Below are 22,731 nucleotides of genomic sequence, written 5' to 3'. Positions count from 1 at the left end.
GAGCTCAAATCCGCCTCTTTCTCCTTGCCTTTAAGGACCAAGGCTACATCTGCGCTTGGTTTGGAGTCTGCCAACCCTTTCTAGTTTTAGTTTCATATAGTAGTTGTTATGTTCCAACCCTTTCTAGTTTTAGTTTCTAGTTTCAGTCTGCCAACCCTTTCAAATCTTAATGTGGTCGTTGTTATGTTCCAATGTGCTCCTTTTTTTTTAACTATTATAGGTCCTGAAACAAGCTCTGTGAAACTTTGAGGGTAGTGGGCTCATGGCCGCTATCTAACAATATAAATATCAATCAAGATTGGAAATTATATATACCAATCTTTGCAATCAAGCAAAGAAACATTTTGCCTTTGCTTTCCCTTTCAAAAGCGATTTCTTTTTTTTAACTCATCTACATCACTAAGGCATCAACATAAAACCATCAAGGTTGAGGTCGTCAAGAGCCTAATAAAACGTTAAAGTTAGAGGTGAACTCAAGAGTTCAATCAATGTTCTAAAGCCGAGTGACTTGCGACTTTGACTCGTCTGTTCTCCCTCTATGATTTTCGAAAGGAAAATAATATATAACTTATCAATTAGACTTAAAAATGTTGTAGCATGACATAATTATGTATATAACTTAGAAATAAATCTATATAACATCCCGAAATGTAATAACTAGGTCATATTTATGGAAAATAATATATAACTTATCATTTAAACATTCAAATATTGTAGCATGACATGATTATGTATATAACTTAGAAATAAATCAATTTAACGTCAAGAAATGTAATAGCTAGGTCTTATTTATTCGTCTAATAACGAGAAGCTCCTACTGCTACTTTATAGTTGTAGCCCCCAATATAAAGTATTAGGTAACAATAAATCAATGAAAAACAACTCAACAGCCAATAATAGGTCAAAATAGTAAACATTCACAACTATACTCATATATATTATCTAAATCTAAAAGTCCAAAGATAAAGAGCTCAATGCTCTAAAGGTTGACAATAGAAAAACCATGCCAAAAATTTTAACTTTTCCTTTGCAATGCGCTAATTAAATAAATAACTAATAATTCGAAATTTTATATTTCAACAGATTCAAAGATTTATGCCGGAAATTAAGTAATTAAATAGTTAGGAATGAATCACCTTGCTGAGCTGAGTAAGCTGAGTTAATGAGTTGACTTGGCAAGTTTTAAAACAATAAGTTCAATAAGCTAAGTGGCTGCTTGTTATATGCTAGCAAGAATGAGCGTCCAAAGAGAAAATTGATGCAAAAATCAGCACAGTACTTCTCCTTTTTCCAATGAATGTAATCTTTTATACTTCTAAGGATCATTGTAGAAAAAAACGTTGATTTTCTTGCAGCAGTCTTTCGAGGTCCATATTTATGGAACAAACGAGCTAACGGCGGCGATAGAAATTTTTCATGAGGGAGGCTAAATTATGGTTTCAAAATTTTGACATGGGTTGAAACATATTTTTTTAAAATTTTTATATAGGATACATAAAATTTTTTTAAAATTTTATATGTAAATTTTTTTTTTAGAAGGGTAGCCAAGGCCCTTGAAACCACCCCCTAGGGGCAGACCAGTATATCACCCAAAGTAGGCAGCGGAATTGATTTAACAACTGCCAATCTGCATCCATTGTTTGCAAATGGGTAACCAAGGTTGTTCATTTATGTCTTTGAAATTTTGTGCTCGAATTATTGAGGCAAATAATAAATTAATCGGTTACCCGATATTTACAGGAACACAGAAGAATGAGTACCCACTGTCTATCCGGGCTCCGACACGGCACAAAACCTCAGAAGTAGGGAAAACGATGGGAGGCCTTCGGGCCTCTTTTCTGGGTGGTGGATTGTTAACCTCCTACTCACTCAAAAAAAAAAAAAAAAAAAACAAGAATGAACCTCACAAAAACCTCAAGAAAGAGAAGCGGGAAAGAAGTAACAGAGACACCATTTCTGGTTAGTGGTAGAAGCACATATTGGCAGGCAGGTGCATGCAGTTGCCCACACCAACCCAAGAAAATACGTTTATTTGAACATAGAGGCATTCAAATACTTGCAATTTCTACATATTATTGCATCTTAAAAGCATGAAAGCTTTTAGATTAATGTCTCTCAAATTGCATTTGGCAAAACCAATGTAAATCTAGTGGCTGAGTCAGGTGTGGCCTTGTGTCAACGATTGCCCACATACAAGTAATATATTGTTATAAGGCCGTCAAAAAGACAACAGCTAAGAGAGAGAGAGAGAGAGAGAGAGCGCCTCTATCAGTCGATGATAAACTCGGGCCAGAAGTGAAGTCAAAGGCGTTTTTGTTTTCTTTGCCTATCCATTGGTACCTCGTTCTATTTTTGAGAAAAAACCAAACTGATATCTTTATCTCTAAGACCTTAACTAAATTCCAGTGGGCCGATCTTCAACCACTGGCTAAAACTTAGTTTCATTATAGGAAAAGACACATCGAATATCCAAACTTTCCAAACGACTTCTGAGGAAAGTTTACTATACTTTTCCATAGGTGTGACGACATTCATGGAATTTGAACCACAAAGTCAAGCATTCGTCCTACTATATCAAACGAATGAAAATGGCCTAATCTTATCAATGTTTCTCCCTGAAGATTCAACTCTACATGACTTCAACCCTCTCCGTGACAGAATTTGGTATCCCAATTAACAAACACAACACCCACCTTCCCTTAGAAAACATTTATGGAAAATCAACTTATCTACCGTTTACTTACTACCAAACTTGCCAACTTTATATATTGAGTGATTGTTTGCGGTTCCTCTTGTTTGCTACAGTAACCTTCGTCGTGGTCCTACATGCTCTCTCTGGTTTAATCAAAGGAAGCCATTAATCAAACGTCCAAAAAGCTTAACTTGGTGAAAGAGTGCGACGAGATGTGTGGTGAGTTAAATGATGAACAAATATAATAAACCGAGTCAGAATTTGAAATAGATAAGTTAGGTAAGCAATTGGTGGGAAGTCTTTGGAAATGGGTGACACGCTGGGCAACTGGCTTCCCCTATTTATCTTTCAGTCATGATGATAAAAGTAATGTATCATGTCATCTGAGTAAGATCGCACTTTGCAATGTCATACTGCATAAGATTTGCGCAAGTTGTAACCAATTTCTTTTAAGGCAAAATTTGGTAAGAATTTTCTTTTGGGTGAGCAGGAGGTTAACAACGCACCACCTACAAAAGTGGCTCTGCCTCTGCCACACTTAAGACAGAGAGGCATAGTGATCATAGGAATCGAATTAGAGACCTGTTTTTTGAGCTATGCTATGCCCCTTGATGCCTCATAAGCAAGTTAAACAACACAGTTTGCTCTTGATTACACTTCCTGGAAAAAGTCATTAATTTTCTCATTGGATCTGATGATCTTTTTTTTCTTTCTTCAACTTTTGCTGACATTAATCATATATCGGGAAACCAAGCATTTGAACCCCAACGGATCTGGTGTTCCTTTTTTTAATCTGTTCCTGAAATTACTCCCAATTGAATTGGGAAATCAAGTGCTTGGATCTCCCTTCATAACGCATTTCGCTGTCATTATTAAGTTTGTCATGAAGTTGAACCCTAGTTATTAGGTCCTTGGCTAGTTGGCGGTTGGTCTAGAGCTCACACCTCACTCACCGTGGCATGTTGCAGCAAGAAGACACACCTTGCGATCATGTTTGGAATCAAAGGAGGCCCTAGATGTTGACACCGGCACAGCTAACCCTTGCTACCCACGCCATTACAGAGATATCCTCACAGGCTCACAAATATCATCATTTTCTTCGAGTTTTGAGTTATTCATGACATTTTGAACCTGTTTATTGCTCAAAGTTACATCAAACTACGGAGATTTTAGATATCATATAGTAATGTAATTCTGTCCATCGAGTCATTCCCATAGTGGAGATGCCAGAAAAAGATCATAATTTTTTGTGGTGCGCACATTTTTATATCGCAAGAGTTGGTGCGGAAAAATTAAAAGCAACTACCAGCAAATATCTCAAACCCCTCCCTGCAACTTCAGCAAGATACGTTCCTTCAAAAAAGCGAACGGAAGGAAATGGTTTGTTCTCAAAATTTTCTTGTTCTCTTTTTATTTAATGCCCATCACCTTTCCAGCCGTTGCACTCCAAGCACGAAAACCCTGAGCTGCCCCCCAAGGGGGAAAAGGAAAAGTTGTGTCCTCCCCGATTTGCAGCTGGCATCGAGTGCGCGGAGATCCCCAAGCGGCGAGGACGTTGGATCAAGCGAACCAAGGGATTTTCAACTTTATCTGCAGCTCAAGCATAGTATCTTCGGTTGGGTAAAGCCCCCGACACCGGCCATCCCATGCCCCAACGACGAAGCGACGTGAGCTGTTTAAGGGCATCCTTTCCCCCTTTTTAAAAGGAAAACTGCCACTGCTCACAACAAGATTTTTATGAAAAGATATTGACGAGGCTCCACAACAGCCTGGCTGTAGGCAAAAGGTATTGTATTTGATGTGAAGCGATTTAATTTTTGGTACTAGGGAGTAGGTAGGTACGCCTGGCTACCTTCCTAGGGCCGAAGTGGATATACACATGACAGGCGAAAAGAGTATAAAAATATATAAATATATGAAGTTTTTTATTAGGAAAAATAAATTCGGACCACGTTAGCCTGATTCAGAGAGTTTCTGACAATCATATAATGAAATTGCCCCCAAAGTGGAGGATCCGGCCAACAGGGAGGGATTCAGATAGAACTTTTCCAGACACTCTTCACCCTTATTGTAATCCGAAGATATAAATAATGAAAGAGATAATGTTACAGACAGCTTGGCTTATGACTACAAATGAATTTGGAGTATAACACTTGCCCTCCCTCCTTTTATCTACACCCAAGAATCCCTCTGCCTTGTACATGGATCCGTCCAAGAATTAGCAGAAATGTACACCGGCCTTCTTCCGCCGAACTTGGTTGCTTTCTCAGCTGGAGACGCGGGTCTTTATCGGCTTCAGCTTCAACCCCATGCTTTCTGGAGACAGCAACTCCGGCGAGATGCATGAAGGGCTCAACGGGCTGGTCGGACTGGTCGAATACTGGCATTGCCTGTAGACCCCATATCCCATGAGGAAGTACTCCAACGGAATCAGCATGGCGTGAGGTTGCTCCTCCGTCACCATCGACCCACATGCTTGCACCTGCTTCCGCGCAACTTACATCATTAATTTTCTTCGTTCATATAGTGACATTTTTTTCAATATCTAATGTATCATTAAGAACTATTTACAAAACGAACTTAGATCGAAATCCACGCCTTTCAAACTACCAAATTTACAAAATGTTTTTTTCTAAGGGAGCATCATCCTCTTCTCGTGGATCAGATGGCTGTAGAACCATAAAACTAAGGAGACAAAATGCGCCACGATGGCCTCACCTTCGTGGGCATACATTCTGCCTGCATTATTTTATAGGTTTACAGACTTCGTGCGAAGAAGCTGCAGAAAAAAAAAAGGGAAAAAAAAAACTGCCTTGACCCAATCACCACGGGCATACAAAGTCATATCATACGCGTACACTTTGATCAGTCTCTGACAAGGTGCCAAAACCCGAAGTTTTCTTCGCCCCCACAGTGGACGCCAGATGATTTTGGCCATTTGCAATTGCAGCTAGACACCAATATATCGTTGGACAAGGATTATGATCATTGTCCAGATATTTAAAGCATCATTTTAAATAATAAAAACTTGAACCAACAAAAAGGAGCTCACTGACAATTCACATGGGGGCGAAGGCACAGAAAGGGGGTTAAAGATTCGCAGAACCCACAGACTCTAGTAGAGCAAAACAAGCACTGACCCACACGGTTTCTTGTTTTTGTTCCTTTTTCTTTTCTTTTTTTTTCACGCATGCAATGATGTGCAGAGAAGATGTTGGGAGGTGGAACAAAGGGAACAGGAGAACCCCCATACCTCAACCAATGCCGTGTATTTCCTGTCCATCTTGGAGGTCATATAGAGAGCTTCTGAGTGGAAGGGAGAATTTTCGCCAACAAATATTAGTGTCCGACATCTGAGTTTCTTCAAGCCGTCAGTTACGTCGTGCCTCCTGCATGCACAAATACACACTCAAAACCGAAACCTCTGGGTGGGTGCAAGGAGATGCGTCGTGTGTGTGTGGGTGACAGATGCACTAACGTTAAGGATGTATGCGTGTGTGGGAGACGGAAACCGTAGCACTGGGGCTCAAAGCAACGGCAAGCAACTTCAGTCAGACCAGAACGAGTCGTGGAATCCGTTGGTCCAGCTCAAGGGATCAAGGTGGTAGTCCATGCTCTTAGCCTCCCAAGACCAGGTGGTCTTAATGTTCCCCAACACAGCAATTGACCATATGACTTGGCAAGTTTCCTTCCTTGCACCCCATATAAAACCAGATACAAAGTATAAACTTGTAACCTAAAAGTTGTATTCAAAATAAGTCCACCAGACTCCGAGCCATGCAGCCCAGCTCTCATACGCTTCAGATCTCAACAAAATAGAGACTCACTGTCCTAGCAGGCATGGATCGGATCCCAGTCCAAAACCCCATTTCACACTAAAGGACAGTCTTAGGAGCACCCACATGCAAACGGTCAAATTTGTGATAGCTAGATTGGTAGAGACGTGGTAGGGAACGAGTGAAATGCAATAGGATAAAAGAGACCGAGGGTGGCACATGAATGGCTAGTAACGGCTACTTTTTACATCCCACATGCCGATGATGGTCAAAAGTTCATTTGTCTCAATTGCACCACAAACAAAAGTTGCATGGACCACAAAAAAATTTGCCTATCTAACTATGACATTGACGGATCATGCTCCGTAAATCAAGGTGGGACGGACTAACGTATACACCGGGATTGGAGGACCCCCTGACCAAGGAGATTTTTAGGGACGTATTGAACCCCTAGTCTCAAACCGAAGGCCATAAGAAAGATCCAACCATGTTGACTGCGTGAAAATATTAATACTTCGGCAGCCAGGCCCAACCTTCCGCACTTTACAGCAGAATTCAGCGCATGGGTTTCTAAATTAAAATAATCGCTCAACGGTTGGACCTACCACTAGAGGGCCAACCCGATAAATCCTTTAAAAAGAATCACGCAATCATCATGCTCAAAAAGGAACAATGTTCGCCGATAAATAATACTTTTACGAATAAGACGAAAAAAAATACATAAAAAAATCATACACTTGGGTCTCAATATTTTCATATTGTGGGCATGGTTCATTTAAAAGTGTTAAACGAAATGCAAAAGCCTGAGTTTGAACACAAGAATACAAACATGCCTCAAACCTAACCTTCGAAAAATCAAACCAAGAACCAGGTAACACCGAGAAGAAAATGGCAAGGGGAAGCTCGTAACAATGATTAACATGGCAATAAAAATGCGGTTTGAACTCTTGCATAATTAAGCAGGTCATGCTGCAGATCTAGAAAGATCAGTAGTAAACTCCCATAAAGCTAGATCTTGGAGGACTCTGACAAGCCAATGCAACAGGATTAAGCTTTTGATGATAGTGGAGAACGATGCCAATGCGACTTTGGCTAGTAAGCTATAAAAAAGGCATAAGCTGCCCGCAACTGCACATTTCCAGTGACTGCCAGAAGAAACAGACAGAGATGGAAATATGGCCGCATAAATAGGACCCACGAAAGTCGACTTAACTAATTGACGGTCACATGGCTATGCATTTCAAAGGAACTAATGGTCACAGGTAAATTGAAGTTGGATCATCAAAGGATTAACCAAGATGGCAAGACACCTAGGATTTTGAACTTGCGCCCCTTGGTTGCAACTAGTGCGACCTAAACATCAAGCTATATGATGGCGACCCAAGGTACCATTATTTTTTCAACCAAACAGAACTATAAATGAGGGATGTGCAAACATACCGGCTAATTGCTTCAAGAAAGCGTGTAACATTTGTTCCTTGTCTCTCATCCAGCAACTGCAAGATAATCTCATTAATCAGCAGGAAATCCTCTTTTACTTTGCTTATCATTCATTACAAATGCCAAAAAATGTTCAATTACCCTTCTGCATGCAAGAACAATGTCCGACTCAATAACATTTGCACCACCCCGAGCTTCCTGAAATGATGATGGAAGGTGACTGTTAACCACAGCGTACCAGAAAATTATACCGGGAAGAAATATGAAAAAATATGACTACCTTGCTGAAGTACCTCTGAAGCAAGAACTCCTTAACAACACCACACATCCCATAAAAGTACAGTAAATTTGAAACGACCTGCCAAATCACCAGAAACAACGGTCTTGGTCAAACTGTCAAAACAATTCAATCATGAGATTAAAAGTTGTGCCACTTCAAATGGCAGTCTGTGTTTGACAAAAAGCGGTTGTCATGTTTGACAAGTTTCTGGTTAAGAGTCAAAGGACAATTCAAAAGAGGTGAACTAGCCCACTCAAACCACAGATATCCTGGAAGAGACATGAAAATTGGAAAAAAGAGCTACGTGCTCAGTCCAAGTCAAACCACAGTAAATTAAACTAACACCTCATTCCTTTATTAGTCGGTAATATCTACTAGTTTCTGAAGACATGTCATGAGACTCTGCACTAAATGTTTGAGCACTTTATTATTTCATTTGTAAAAAACATTGCACTACCTTTTGCTATAAGCCTATAATAAAACGCCAATTAACAAGAACTACCTTACTCGACCTTAACATACAGTTATGGGCACCGAATCTCTAAGCAATATATACCCGTAAAATACTATTCTCCATTGCACTACTACCAAGACCGAAGATGGTAAGTATATCATGAAACATGCCTCAGCAAATTCATAAAAATTTCTTGAATAACAGACAATCCGTGGTCCAGTTGTCTGGTATTCTGGGTTCCTTGCACTCCTCACATGGGTCTGGCACCCAATAAACTCACATTTTTGCCAAATGACAAACATCTAAAAGAAAAGAAAGCAAAGAAAGAAACCTTGCTATATATCCACTCTGTCCAAGAGGGTGCTTTGCATAAAGGGGAAACAAGTATTAGACCAAGAACACGCTCCCTATACTTCATCTGCAAGAACATCAAAAAATCAATTTAGAAACTGGATAAGTAAACAAAGGGCAAAAACAGTACGGTTAAAATGAAGAAGCTTTGAACTGATCTAAAAGGCATACGCACCGCAAAGAGGGTAAGGATGTAGGCACCCGCTGTGACCCCCATGCATATAACACTGCTGAGCCTTTTAAAAGAGAATCAACTTATATAAGCACAAAAAAACTTCAAAACACACACACGATCTAAGATTTTGAAGACTGAGAAAATAGCACAAAATCACAATTAGAGACAGGCATGGAATGTTTATGAAAAAACATAAAATATACAACTATTGATCATACACACCCGAAAAAATCCAGAACTTCAGCAACCTGATCTGCTAAATCATGAACAGAAGGAAGAGGTCGTTCAGAAGAAATAGCAGCTGCTCCCAACTGCAAAAACACTTAAAAGGGCATTGCAATATGAGTACAAAGGAGTCATATTCAATGCAATATATTGAGTGAGGAAAGAGGGAGAAAAAGAGAGAGAGAATCAAAACCAAATCACAAACCTCATGTCCAGGAGGATCAATATGATAGATGCAGAAGTTGTGAAGCAGCAAGCAAGCAGCTTCAGGGCAACAGAATAATCCTTGGAAGCAAGACATATCTGTTTCAAAGCCATAAGCAGAAAAAATTTTCATTTGCCACATGATCAAAATTCTAAAGCCGCTCACAGCAAAGCAGATAAATGTGAATAATGGGGACATGCTTGGTGTATAACGGATAAATATTCTAAGTCAAGACAAAAACTATCTTATCACGTAGAAGGACTATGTAGGCATCTCAAATATCCAAAGTTAAGCATGAAATCATTGGGCCCAAGAAGTAAACGCTTGGAAATATATGTGATGATAATTGAAAAGATTATAAGTAAAGAATTATCATGTAGAACCCATGTACGAACCACTTACGATTCAAAGCAACGTCAGGGTAAGTTACAAGTGCTGGCTTATCAACATCTCCGAATACAGTTACAGAGAGAGGACCATGACTTGTATGTAAGATATGCTCCTGTAGAAGTATCAGACACCTCAGAAACGTAAGATAAGGAAAAGGCAGAGTAGTATGAAGACTGCCAACAATTGGAAAATTTTCAAAACCACAAGACGAATTAGATGCCAGTCATAAGCAACAAAACCAGGTTTTGACACGCGTGCATACACAAATAAATGCCCATATCCCAGATCCTGTAAGGCTCTTAACCATCAATCCCACCAGTGCTCTAGAAACAAATGAAGCACAAGGAAATGTTTTTGAGAAAATCTTGGAGGACAAAAAAAAAAGGTAAGATCAAATCTAAACCACTTTTTATACTTGGAAGTAAAAACTAAAAAACTATGAACATAAAACATGTAATTAGCACCATCACAGATAAACAACCTTTGAAACCAATTACCCTAACAGTTTGAAGTAGAAGAAGCGTTCGGCACCTTTAAATCCCATATTTCTAAGAAGATTTACAATCGATTCTAGCCATACGTTAATACCAAAATCAAGAAAGGAGAACAAAAATTTCTTCCAAATAGCAGTAGAAAGCATATCTCGCTTCTGTGAAACGTTTTTTCCATTCACAAAGCACAGAATCACGAGCAGACGAGACAATAGTTTAAGACACAAACTGACTAAAGCGGCGAGACCACTTTTGAGAAAATCGTTCTGGAGAAGGAGAAGACCAAGCTTCCGACTAACCTGGAATTAAAAATGACGGGTATTCAAAGAATCAGATAAAGAAGATGACTACAAATATAACCAATAAAATCGTTAAACTCGGCAAATTAAACCTCCAAAAACTTGAGAAAATGATGGTCCAAGCAATGTTAAACTAAGTTGCAGAATCAAACACTTCATTTTGAGCTTGGAAAATCAATGCCGCTTGAACATGTGTGAATATATCATTGAAACAAAAAAAAAAATTAGTTACAACTAGTGTCAAACAATTGATCCTTTGGACTTCTCCTGGAAACTGATTGGGAAAGAGTTGCAAACACGATGCTGAGGAAGAGTTAAATCATTAGTAAATGCAAGCAATCAAAAGTCAAACTCACAAAAAAATAGAAAAAACAAAAAAAGAAGAAAAATGCATTTCTTAAACATAGAACAGAATCTCTTATCAGAACTCTGGACTTTATAAAACGCCGGGAAAAAAAAAGAAAAATATGCAATACAGTAAGAAAACCAATCCTGACTCTCGAGTTTCGTCCATTCGAATAACAGCGTGACCACACAAAAACCTACTAATCTTCGTGTCATGCTAAAAGCTCAACCTAGAAAACTTCTCAAAGTCCAAATTTCACAAAACAGACATACAAATTCCAATTTACCTAAACAAAAAGAAGGCAGAAGCCAAGACTCCAAAAAAAAAATGAGCCTCATTCATCAACCCTAAAAAAATCATTAGAAACCTCAACAAAAAATGACTCTCCTTCCCAGAACCACCTAAAACACAGAAAAAAACAAAGGAGCTCAAAACCCTGCAAAAACTCATGCTTCGGAGATCGGCATTTTTAAAAGCAAACCAAGAAACTCACCATTTACAGCCGTTCAAAGCCCAAAATTTCCCCAGGAAATAAGAAATGTTTGGAAAAAATCACAGCCAAGGGAATCAGAGGAACTGGCGCACCTGTCCTCCCAGAGGGATCGTCTCCATATCAATAGACACCGAGCTGCTGGAATCTCCCATTGCCTCGGCCTCTGAAATTTTCTTTTCTTTTTCCTCTTTATTTTATTTTCTCCTTCCTTCCCCCCTTCTTCCTCCTCCGTTTCCCCCTTCTTCCTCCTCCGTCTCCCCAACGTAAGATACCAAATCTCAGGCCCTTATATACCCGATCATCACGCCGATGCTTAACCCTCGTTCGACCATGGTTAACCCACCGACGCCTCGTCATCGGCTGCTGACCGGCCGTACGCAATGGCTACCTGCAGTAGCCTGTCGGCCGCGATCCTCTCCCGGAATTAAAGCCACCGTGTCCTCCATTTTCACGGTCTTACCCTTTACCTTTCACGTAATGACTCCCTTGCTCTACTAAGTCCTAACGGTTGTCGTTCCATAAACAAACAAAATATCGCCGACCAAAATATCGCAACATTATTTTTTTTTTCATTTTCCAAAAGGCACAAAATAAATACGAGTAAAAGGCTAAAAACCACTTTCCTGAGGCAATTTTAGAATTTTTGCAATTTTTATCTCATCAATATATTAACGTTTCACAAAAATTCACCGATAAAATTGAGTTATTTTCAGAAGAAAAAAAAAAGCTCTGTAGCGATAATAAATGTGACGCTATCTAAATATCGATCGCAGTTACCGCTTTTCTTGAAAAACTAATTAAGAACGGAGCAGGACTTGATAATTAATTTGGCATTAAATTCTTCTCTTTTTTAAAAATATTCGAATATTAATGGCCTTCGTTGGCTTTTGTTCTGGCAGGATACGGGTTTGCTTGAAGCGGACAGCTTGGATTCGGGTTTGGTATTTTCTATATCCAATCCGAACAAAAATTGGAGCATGGTCTGACCTGTAGCAGCCCGGTTAGTTGGACCAGGGTCTGATGGTATGGCACGCAACTGGATCCGTCGGCTGTCTTCGATCCAGCCTGGCTCTTTTTTTCTGCCTTTTTGTACAGGACAAATGGGCCTATATCCTGGTTTTAGATCCAAATCCATAAGAATCAAACCAAAACAAACTACATTCGATATCATTTTCAGGTCCCAGTTCTGTCCGAAAATTGAATCGAACGGTCCCTATTATCCATAATCCTAAGATACATGTTGAAAATATCTTCTCTCGAAAAAGGAGAGTCACTGACGTGTAAGTTATCTTAACGACCTGCGCAGCAGTTAATGTTTTATGAATCTATCCCAAAAAATGTGGTAAATACATGAGACATTATGTTACTCTTGCCAAACATGCTGGAAGAGGACAAGAGGTTGGATGAGAACTTCGGCTCTCTTCTAGATGATGGGATGAAATGTTTCTCTACCTAAAAACAAGGTGGATAAGCCCGAATCCTTGATTCCTGGGCATGGAAGCCTGCCTTAAAGTCCAAGAATCTAAAACAATCTTCAGATCCCAACCCAATAAAATGCTTCTATAGAGCATCAAGATCCGAGAAAATGCTTCTATGATCCAGATCTTAATGGAAATCCACTATCTCATATAACAGCAGCTGGAATCAACAAAGTAAACTCGTAGATAACGATAATAAAGAGCCTTATTATTCAATCCAGTCAGTTAACTTGGGCAACGAAAAAATTATATCGAAGACTTTGGATTCAAAACACCAATTTTCTGTATAGGCCCCTACGAAAATGTACAGCTCTTGTTTTTTTATGAATGACATGTTTGTGATTTGTATTCACTAAATGGCACGCTTTACATCTGATTCTTTTGACCAAACACCTTTAATGCTAACATTTAAGCCATTGGTGTTGCATCCCTTAATTAGGTACATATTACATCTAAAGTACCTAAGCATCCCTATATATAATTAGGTACATTATATTAATACCGAAAAAATTGCTCCCATGGTACAGACTTCATTTTATGATGTTTATTTAGAAGAAACTGCTTTCGGGAGTAAAACCCCAACAACATACTTTTACGCCTTTAAGATTTCGGTTTGCTTCGGAGTTGGAGTACAACTATAGAACACCCTTCAATTCAAGTGTCACGCCTGTTACTATTGCATTCAAGAGGAGTAACCCAGCATATATCACGACAATTAATTAAATCAAATAATCTCTAAAAATTTCAATGATCTCAGCGCTTCATTTCTCAATAATCACGATCTAAAGCCAACAAAATCAAGATCTACGCATCAAGCAAACGTTCCTTTTCTTGAACCATAAAGTTCCTGGACAAGATCTCTTTCTCCGGCTGGTTGTTTGTTTGGCTGCAGTTGAAAGAGGGGAGGGAAGGACGGAGTGACATAGCCCATGCTCGGCCATAATTGTGTGAGGCACTCCATGAATGATGAGGCCTCGGCCCTCGCCCCCCTTCAAAGCCAATGGCCTATGATTTAGCCTTTCATTTGTACGTCGCTACTCAGAAATTCCGTCCAGTGCCCCAACATCCCATGTTGGAATCCAATAACATTTAAAAGGTTTATGTGCCAATCAAATTTCATTAATTTTAAATCATTGAACTTTAATTTTAAAGAAAAACAACACTAAATCCCACTTATTGGTATCATCAAGGTTTTTGCTTTTCTCTCTCTCTCTCTCTATGCATTAAATTTACAAGTATAGGTGATTATTTAGTAAATACAGGTAAATTTAAAGATCAGAAGTTGTTAAGAATGAATGTTTAATGAAGAGTAACATAAACTTGAAAGTAATAAAGATCAAGATTTTTGTTCCTCGCTGCAGAACATAAATGAGATCCAGGTAGTTGATTTGATTAAAGTAGAGTTTTGAATTTTCGAAGTCCAAAATTAACAATTTCATACACAAGTAATTGCTAGAAGAACAGGTCTGTATTAAAGGAAAATGAACCAATGATCAACTTTTGTCAAACCAACAATACGAATCACGTTGTTGGCTTAAGACTGAGATTAAAAGGACATTCATGAACTTTCGTGCAACCTTTCGCTGTCTCCCAATTAAGTGAGGTCCAGCTTTTGTCAAACATCACAATCTATTTATTTATTTATTTATTTTTTAAATAGAAAAAGTTGTGATTGACTATTCAAGTGGAATATCCTATGGATCTCTTTAAAGGCGTTTGATAGTATGGAATTTGAGATCTACAGGATTTGAGAACCATTCATTTAAGATCAGAGAACTCAGAATTTGAGAATCTTTAATTTAAGATCAGACTCTCCCTCTTAAATCATGGATTTCAAATCCAGAGTAACTAAAAGGCAATGATCTCTCTCTCTCTCTCATATGAAAAAAATTTACTACTTTATATTTCTTTTCTTAGCAACATGGTGCTTAATAATAAATGTGAAGAGAAACTCTTTGATCTTTTCTATTAACTTGGAAGAAGCTAGATAGCTTTTCAACAATTAAAACTATATGGAAATACTATTCGTTGCCGTACAAGTTTGTAGTCTTAAAATAAAAATAAAGTGAAGAAAACTAGAGAGAGAAAGGTTTATTTTTGTCACTCGATTTTAAGGTGCAAGTACACCATAGTTAAAGTACACCCACGGCAACGTCAAATAATCAAACACGGCCTAACTGCATTTATTTAGAAAGTTTAGTATTTTCTTTGTAAAGGACAAAAGCCAAACATACTCGCTTCAAGAGCTACACCATAGTTGGTTGATTTGGCGAGGTTGATTTGGCGAGTACCTTAAAGAGTGATTATTATTCTGAGTACTTTTCTTTTATACTTCAAATTGTAGTAAGTGTGACACTTTAGTTGATGGATATATTGTAGGTCTATTTAAGTCATGAAATAGTTATAAACCCTAAGAAAGGGAAATACTAAACAGATCTAAACACTCAAATCCCAAATTCTCCCATGTGGTGTTTCACATCTTAACAATTAAAATATTGAAATCTGAGATGTTTTTGAAAGTTTTAATTAAAATAAAAAAAAAGTATTGAATATTATAAAAATTCGTGTATTCTTATGCCATCTGTTTCCGCTTGCAAACAAATTTCAAAATCTTTAGTGATCTTGTGTATACATCGTTGTTCTCAGGCTCATGAACTAGTTCTACATAGTAGTTGGGGATGTAATCTAAGTCGGGTTCGGGTTAGATCCTAGCTACTTCAAGTCTTACCTAATTGGATCTCACCTAATTCAAGGGAGCTACAAAATTTGGTTTTCTAAAAAGAATTGCAAGTCCTACTAGCTTAAGATCCAACAACCTACAAATTTCTCAAATACTTGTAGGATTTTTTGACGTATCCAAAGCTTCAAACGGATCTGTATGTGATCCAGTCGTTGGGTCTTATTTTCTTTACATGATGTGGCTAGGGATGCCAATATATCCGGTTCAGAAAAAGTTGGATATGGAAAAAAAAAAATAATATCCAATTAAGAAATTGAATCGGACTCAGATTTAACAAATGGCATCCGATCGGATTCGAATATACATAATTATCCAACTGGATTCGAATACATATATAGACCAGATTAACTTTTAGATAAATATCACACATCTAAATTGGCAAAATCTGGTTCAAAATTCGGATTTGAATTCAGATATAAATATAAAAATCAGATTTGGATTGTAAAATTGGAGTTTGGATTCAGATTCCGATACAACTTTTCTTTATTCAAATTCGAATCTGAATATGTTAGTACCCTAAAAAACGGATATGATTAAGGATATATCTGATCCGTTAACATCCCTCGATGCGGCCATATGCATTCAGATGCAGATTGGTAATCATGATCCGTCGGCACCTAAATGCCACACCTCCTTTGATTGCAGATTTGGATCCACGAAAGAATATCCAGAGCATGGTGCTTTCCCAAACAGGACTACTAAGCGACATAGATGGGGATGAGCTCACAACAACCGGCCATGTGGGTGACAACAACTACTCAGCCTTCATTCATTTTTCATGAGAAAGGAACCCTCCAAGGACCAAAGCGCTTAATGAGATCGCAATCGAAGATTAATTAATCGTGATTAATAAGCAATGGTACAAGAGATCTTTGTCAATTCTAACCTAAATCACAACTTTAAACCATGATGCTTGACTTCTACTACAGCCCTAGCAGGAGGGCACTCTCTTGAAAGCAGCCTCACAGCAAACTCATGTCTTACTCCCTGTTGAGAGATGTTGATATTGAAAAAGATGGTTCAAGGACCCACAAAAAAAGTAGTGTGCCCAAGATTAAACAACACCAATTGGCCCATAATTAAGATTAATCTAAGATTATTGATTCCAGTAATCTTATGGACGTGACGGACATTTGTCGGCACTAGAAGCAAACAAACTTACTTTTTCCATGCCCAAAGGGACTTGAGTTGACATGGGTATCCAACTCTTAGCCTTGTTTTAGCTTGAGCATGCTTAACTAAATTACTTCACTTGCAGGATCATTAATGCTCTTTTCTCATATAAAATTCTGAAATTAGTGGTTAATAATGGAAAGATGGTATGAGTTTTTAGCAATAAATTGTTTTTTGTTAATGTTTTTTGCACTTTACAATGTAAAAAAACATGTCAATGAGAGAGAAAGGGGGCAACCATCCAGTGACAGAGCCAGAAAGTCACTAATTGATCTCTTGCTTAAGAGAATAAATGATTGCAGGGCACTGACTTAGGTCTGGTGTGGGCACCACATAGGGCTGAACCTAAGTCCAACTTAATCACAATGCAAGATTTTAGGAGCTGGCGTGGGCAGTCAATCGCCCACGTCTCTCTCAACCCAACTCACAATGTTGAGGGCAGCGCCCATGAAATCGGAGAAGAAAGGCACCCGATCAGCTCCTCCTCCTGCCCGACCAGCTACGTTACGCCGGAATACTAAAACTAAGAATAAAAGTCAGACTGCAGTTCGTATGAAACTAGTTCTCATGTCACTTGAGCTTTAGGGGGTTGTTAAAGGTTCTACATGCTAAGGTCGTCTTTGTTCAATCTTTCACCAACTTGACCGCGGAAGGACAACGGAGAGAAGAAGCAAACACGTTTTCTTTGGGCAAAACTATTGTTTCTAGAACACTTGAATGGACCGATAACCCTAACTAATAGGGTCGACTATTTTTCTTATTTTCTATGCAGAAAAATGCTTGAAGATTGACTTGTATCTTATCACAACCACTTATTGTGACGTTTGGTGTAATTTTCAGATAGGACCCATTCAAATGCGGAAATTCTACTAAATGCCATGTTTTGGGTTGGAATTTTGTATAGTGGATCGCTTGGCAGGTGCACCTACTCGTAACGACGATTCCAAATGGGTCCGATTCATATATGATCTTGGTTTGGTTCTCCAGGCTCCACCAACTGCCGCTAAGAAGGCTATGTAGGGATGTCGATATATATGATTTGGACTGGATGTCTGGCCGAATCGTTCCAAAAAAATTGGATACGAAAAAAAAAGTTAACATCTGGTCAAGAAATCGGATCGGATTTAGATTTTAAAAATAACATCTGATCTGATTCAAATATACATAAATATCCCATATCCAATGCTTATACATTTTGAAGATCGGCCGGACTCAGTTCAAAATTTGGATTCAGACTCAGACATGAATATAAAAATTAGATTCAGATTGTCAAATCCAATTTCAGATTTGGGTTTATATATATCTTTTCTTTCTTTGTATTCGAATATATGAACATCCAGGCAAATAGATATGGTTCAAGATATATCTGATTTAAATCCGATCCGTTGATATCCCTAATTCAACGTCAAAGGTGAGTTTCTCTTGGTTCTAATAGGGTTGCTTAAGATCCTTTTTTGATGAGATCGTTTCTTATATGATCTGAATTATCGTCCAGTATCTGCGGCGGCCTTTGGGTAAAATATATAAATCTGGTTAGATCCACTTAAGTGGCAAAAACCCCAAATTCAAATCCAAGATCCACTTATAGGGCACAACTTTCCTTTCTCTTTTTTCGTCTCTCTACCAAATATAAGTGTATATTTCGTAGGTAATTGGTGTAAATCTGAATATGAACTTGTATAATATTAGTGTAGTGCATGGATGTTCGTAGTCACAAAAGCTGAGCCCTTAATCATTGTCTTCATGAAGCAAGTATCACTAAGATTCCAAGCTAAGAAACTCCACTAATATTATACAAGTTCCATTATATGTCTGCATACCTTCTCCATAGCAGACACCTCGATTCCAGTCCAGACTGAGGATGAACAAGAAGAGCTGTTAGAACAACTTCATATTCCACGATCAAAAGGATTCATTTTAAATAGAATAAGATGATAACAACTTAACTAACAGCTACAAAGAAGACCTTTTGTATAGAATATAGATGCACTTTCATATTCAAGAACAACAACCCATCTTGTTCTTTTTGAGTTCTAAATTTAAAAGTGAGATGACTTGTTAGACAGCAAACTCCAAGTTGGTAGGTAATTGGTGGCATCCCATACACTTCATCTACATTAGGTGGACATAATAATATTCTAAATGTTAACATTAGTTAGGGGAATGAATACCACCCTATGAAATCGAGAATCTATCTCTTCTCCTTCAACCTAATCGATGAGCAAATGGTATCACAGATCTCGAGAATTCCTTTATCTTTTTTTTTTGTGAATGTGTACTGCTTCTCTAGAAAACTTGATCACATTTACCTGCCTCGAGTTCTATTCTCTTTCTTTTTTGTGCTATGTCAATGATGTTGAACTTAGATCTCTTTAGCCTAATTATTAAGCAAATGTTGTCACATCTTGATCATTTCTTAGACCTTTTGAATGTACTCTCTCTCTCTCTCTAGACTTTTTATCTACTTTTTTAGTCTTTGTGTGTCCTCTCTTTTTTCTTCACCAGATGAGAATTGCGGATTATCCAAACAGTGAAAATTCTTCTTGGTGAAATTACTCCTTCGCCTAAACGGGAGTTTGAAAAGGAATGATTGCTGCAACTTACAAAGCCATAGTAATTACTATTTCCACCGTGGACCGTTCAGCCCTTTTACCAATACCTCTGGTTCTTGATTTAATACAGGTCTATACAATCTGCCGCAACAAAATAAGATGCTACGACAATGACTACAAATGTCAAAATGGAGAAATTATGCATCTTAAATCTTTAGTATTCTCTTATTTATCATCATTGACATCAGCACTCTTAATCCTGGTGGATTTTATACCATTTTTATATATAGAGAGAAATATGTGGCTTCTACACTATGGCTAGTCTTCTTTAAAAAAAAAAAAAAAAATCAAAACACATGCTTGCTTTTATATTAGTTATCTAGTCAATAGCATGCATTGAATAAGGCATATTTAATTTGATATTTTACATGCATTTGAAGTAACTTGCGTCCATGGTTTCGATCATGATATGCATGAAAGCTAAGAACTTCGCTGCTGCATGTGCCAATTACATGGTAAAGGAAGAAAGTAAAAGTAACAAGTGCAATGATCTTCAATCAAGTAGCAACAAACATGCAATACACACTACACTTCTCCCTCTTAGATGCAATACTCTTAAGAGCTGTTTGGTAATAGAAAAAAACATGCCCATGAAATATATTATTCATGAATGTGTCCTAATCTTTAATGCATATTGTTATTATGGTCTAATGACCCTTTGGGTACTAAACCCATTAGGAATAAACTTGGTTTTTAATTTCTTTCTATATTGATAATTGAAAGAAAAAAAAAAGTTGAAAATTGATATATTAAACAATCGAGATGTCTCATCTTATTTTTCTCTTTTTTTTCCTCCAAAGTGTCCATGTAAACTAAATCAATAGTCGAGATGATTACTGAAGGGTATGAATCTATCAAAAGTTTGGAGCAATTTCATGAAACACTATAACTAAGTATCCATGAATCTAACTCAATGTGTGAAGCAGATTCATAAAACATTCAAAAAGTGTTTCATTTGTCAAACAACCTATACGAAAACATTTGGCAACAAGAATACTAACAACAATGCCCTGCATACCCCTCCCAAAGATCGAAGCATATTCATAAAACACTAATTATTTAATAGATGTGCTTTAATCTTTAAACAAACAATCCTAATGCATACATGTTCAAGAGAAGTATGAGTTTCGATGGGTCTATATGAGGACTGAGCCACCATCTTTCTAAAGTGTAGCACTAGTGCATAGTGTTCATTCTGTCTCAAATTTATCTCGATTACTTAGCAGCCATCATACATTTCATGGGCATTTTCGTCACTTCACAATTTATTCTCTCTCTAACCTCAAACCCGAGTTAAGACTTGCAAAGAGGTGGGGAGTTAAGCCGTCGGTGGACGTGGAGGGGCTCGAGCACACGTGGCCGCTCTGAAGCTGACATCCTCTTTTTCTTGCCACGTGGCGGAATGGGACCCACCTTGACCCCGCAGCTGAGCAATCGCCACCGTCCGATCTCATCACCCCGTTCGCATCGCGTGGGTCCCGTTGAGGACATTTTATTCGCATGTGAGATACGTGAGGTTCTCGCGTGGCCCCCACCGAACGTTTGCAGCTTTGCCTTCGTGGACGAAAATGGTCATCCAGGAATGCCCTTGGCCCGATTAGCGATCCAGATCTAAATCCAAATATGAGTCTTACTATAATCCAAACATCAACACGCGCGAGTATCGGTTCTCAGGCTACCCCAACTTGGATCTGCATTTATCCGGTCCACATCTGTTGATGGTAATAACTGGATCTAAGTTACTTGGTCCTGATGTGTGTCGTTGTGGATCCATGTCCACCTTGGCAGTTGGGGAGATAAAGAAATGGGGTCCCATATTCCCCAGTATTGAATAAGGCCCGGCCCGAGAGGGACGTACATGTAATTTGGCTTTTCAATACCGACACTAGGTTAATGACTAAAATAATTGTAAAAGAAATTTTGAAGGCCTTAACCAAATCATATAGAACACAAATGTGAAAAAAGCTCCGCACTGGATCCTAAAACCATGTCCAATATATGGGCCATATTCTCCTCAACGCTTAATTTTGGCCATAGAAATCCCACTCACTTAATAAGGCAGGATATTTGTTTTTATTAAGTGTATACTGCCATGTATGAACATTTCCAAGTCCAGAAAAGCTTAGTCTAATCCACCAAAAACAACATATAAATAAATGAAGCTCATCAATCATGAGTGGCTCGTTTATTCATTTCCTTCATTTCATCACATTTTGTTTCTCACATATATGAAAAGATATATTTCCAAGGCCCCATAGCTATCTCTTCTGAAGGATCTAATGTGTGACTAATAAGAAAAGCCCTTTCCCTACCCACGATGCCAACCTTTTGGACTCCTAATTTATACAGTTTTCGTTTTCTTTCTCTTTTACACCAGATAGACTATGCAGAAAGAGAACCACCTCAAGTATTGAATTCTTGGCCTTTTAAGTCGAAAGTTTTGCATCCCATGGTGAGGGAGCTGTTATCATGACTTTGTATTCTTATATGTTGGGTGCGAGCCTCGACCTTCTTTAAGACGTGAGTCAAACTCGACTCGCTCGAAAGTACAACTTATAGGGAGTACTGCTTACTCTCTAGTAAGCTGCTAACATAATAGTATTAGCTTTGAGGAGTGTGAACTATAAGAACTAAACTAGGCAGGGCCTACCCACAATAACAACCTTACAGTATGTGCATGGGTTTTGTTTTCTTAGTAATGTTCACTCCATTAAAACGGTGTCTGCTGTCGATGTTTATATTATCACATAATCATAAAAATGACCTTCTGTAATGGAACTCTCTTTTTAAAAATTCCTGATACAAGTGGTCGGGATAATGAAATCGAGGACAAAAGGGGAGAAAAACTCAAGGAAGTTTTCTTCTTTATGACATACGACATGAAGTTTCACTAAACGCAGCTTAGGCAGCAAAACGTACAAGGATTTGCTGTCCTCGGAAATGATAAAGAGAAAACCAAGGGATTGTTATCGCTAAAAGGTGCTTATTTGACAATTTTTGCAAAAGAATAGGCATGGAATTGATATTTACTGAAATTTGGTAATTGGAATGAAATATGGAAATATAGTCTACACCAAGAATCAAGAATTCTTGAATTTTTTAATAATGTTT

General features: G+C 38.1%; 1 protein-coding gene across 1 annotated transcript; it reads right to left on the bottom strand.

Annotated features, from left to right (window-relative positions):
* Positions 1 to 4,598: 4,598 nt before the first annotated feature.
* LOC116262517 (protein NDL1) lies at positions 4,599 to 11,871 on the bottom strand. The gene is made up of 11 exons (XM_031641969.2): positions 11,710 to 11,871; positions 10,001 to 10,100; positions 9,599 to 9,696; positions 9,391 to 9,479; positions 9,169 to 9,229; positions 8,974 to 9,060; positions 8,189 to 8,266; positions 8,050 to 8,106; positions 7,909 to 7,964; positions 5,946 to 6,081; positions 4,599 to 5,174 (listed from the first exon to the last, which is right to left on the bottom strand). The coding sequence occupies exons 1-11, from the start codon at positions 11,767 to 11,769 to the stop codon at positions 4,959 to 4,961; spliced, it is 1,038 nt and encodes a 345-aa protein (XP_031497829.1). The 5' UTR covers positions 11,770 to 11,871; the 3' UTR covers positions 4,599 to 4,958.
* Positions 11,872 to 22,731: the final 10,860 nt, after the last annotated feature.

The sequence above is a fragment of the Nymphaea colorata genome, chromosome 1, assembly GCF_008831285.2.
Source record: "Nymphaea colorata isolate Beijing-Zhang1983 chromosome 1, ASM883128v2, whole genome shotgun sequence".
Classification (NCBI taxonomy): domain Eukaryota; kingdom Viridiplantae; phylum Streptophyta; class Magnoliopsida; order Nymphaeales; family Nymphaeaceae; genus Nymphaea; species Nymphaea colorata.
This window is presented reverse-complemented; position numbering and strand designations above follow the sequence as displayed.

Bases quoted from the DNA above. Each gene is read 5' to 3' on its own strand.
- LOC116262517 (XM_031641969.2), bottom strand. From the start codon at position 11,769: ATGGGAGATTCCAGCAGCTCGGTGTCTATTGATATGGAGACGATCCCT. The intron at 9,480-9,598 runs GTTTGTGATTTG...GTGTTTTTGCAG, and splicing joins TTGATCCTCCTGGACATGAG to TTGGGAGCAGCTGCTATTTC. The intron at 9,061-9,168 runs GTGCGTATGCCT...ATGTTCTTGCAG, and splicing joins ACATCCTTACCCTCTTTGCG to ATGAAGTATAGGGAGCGTGT.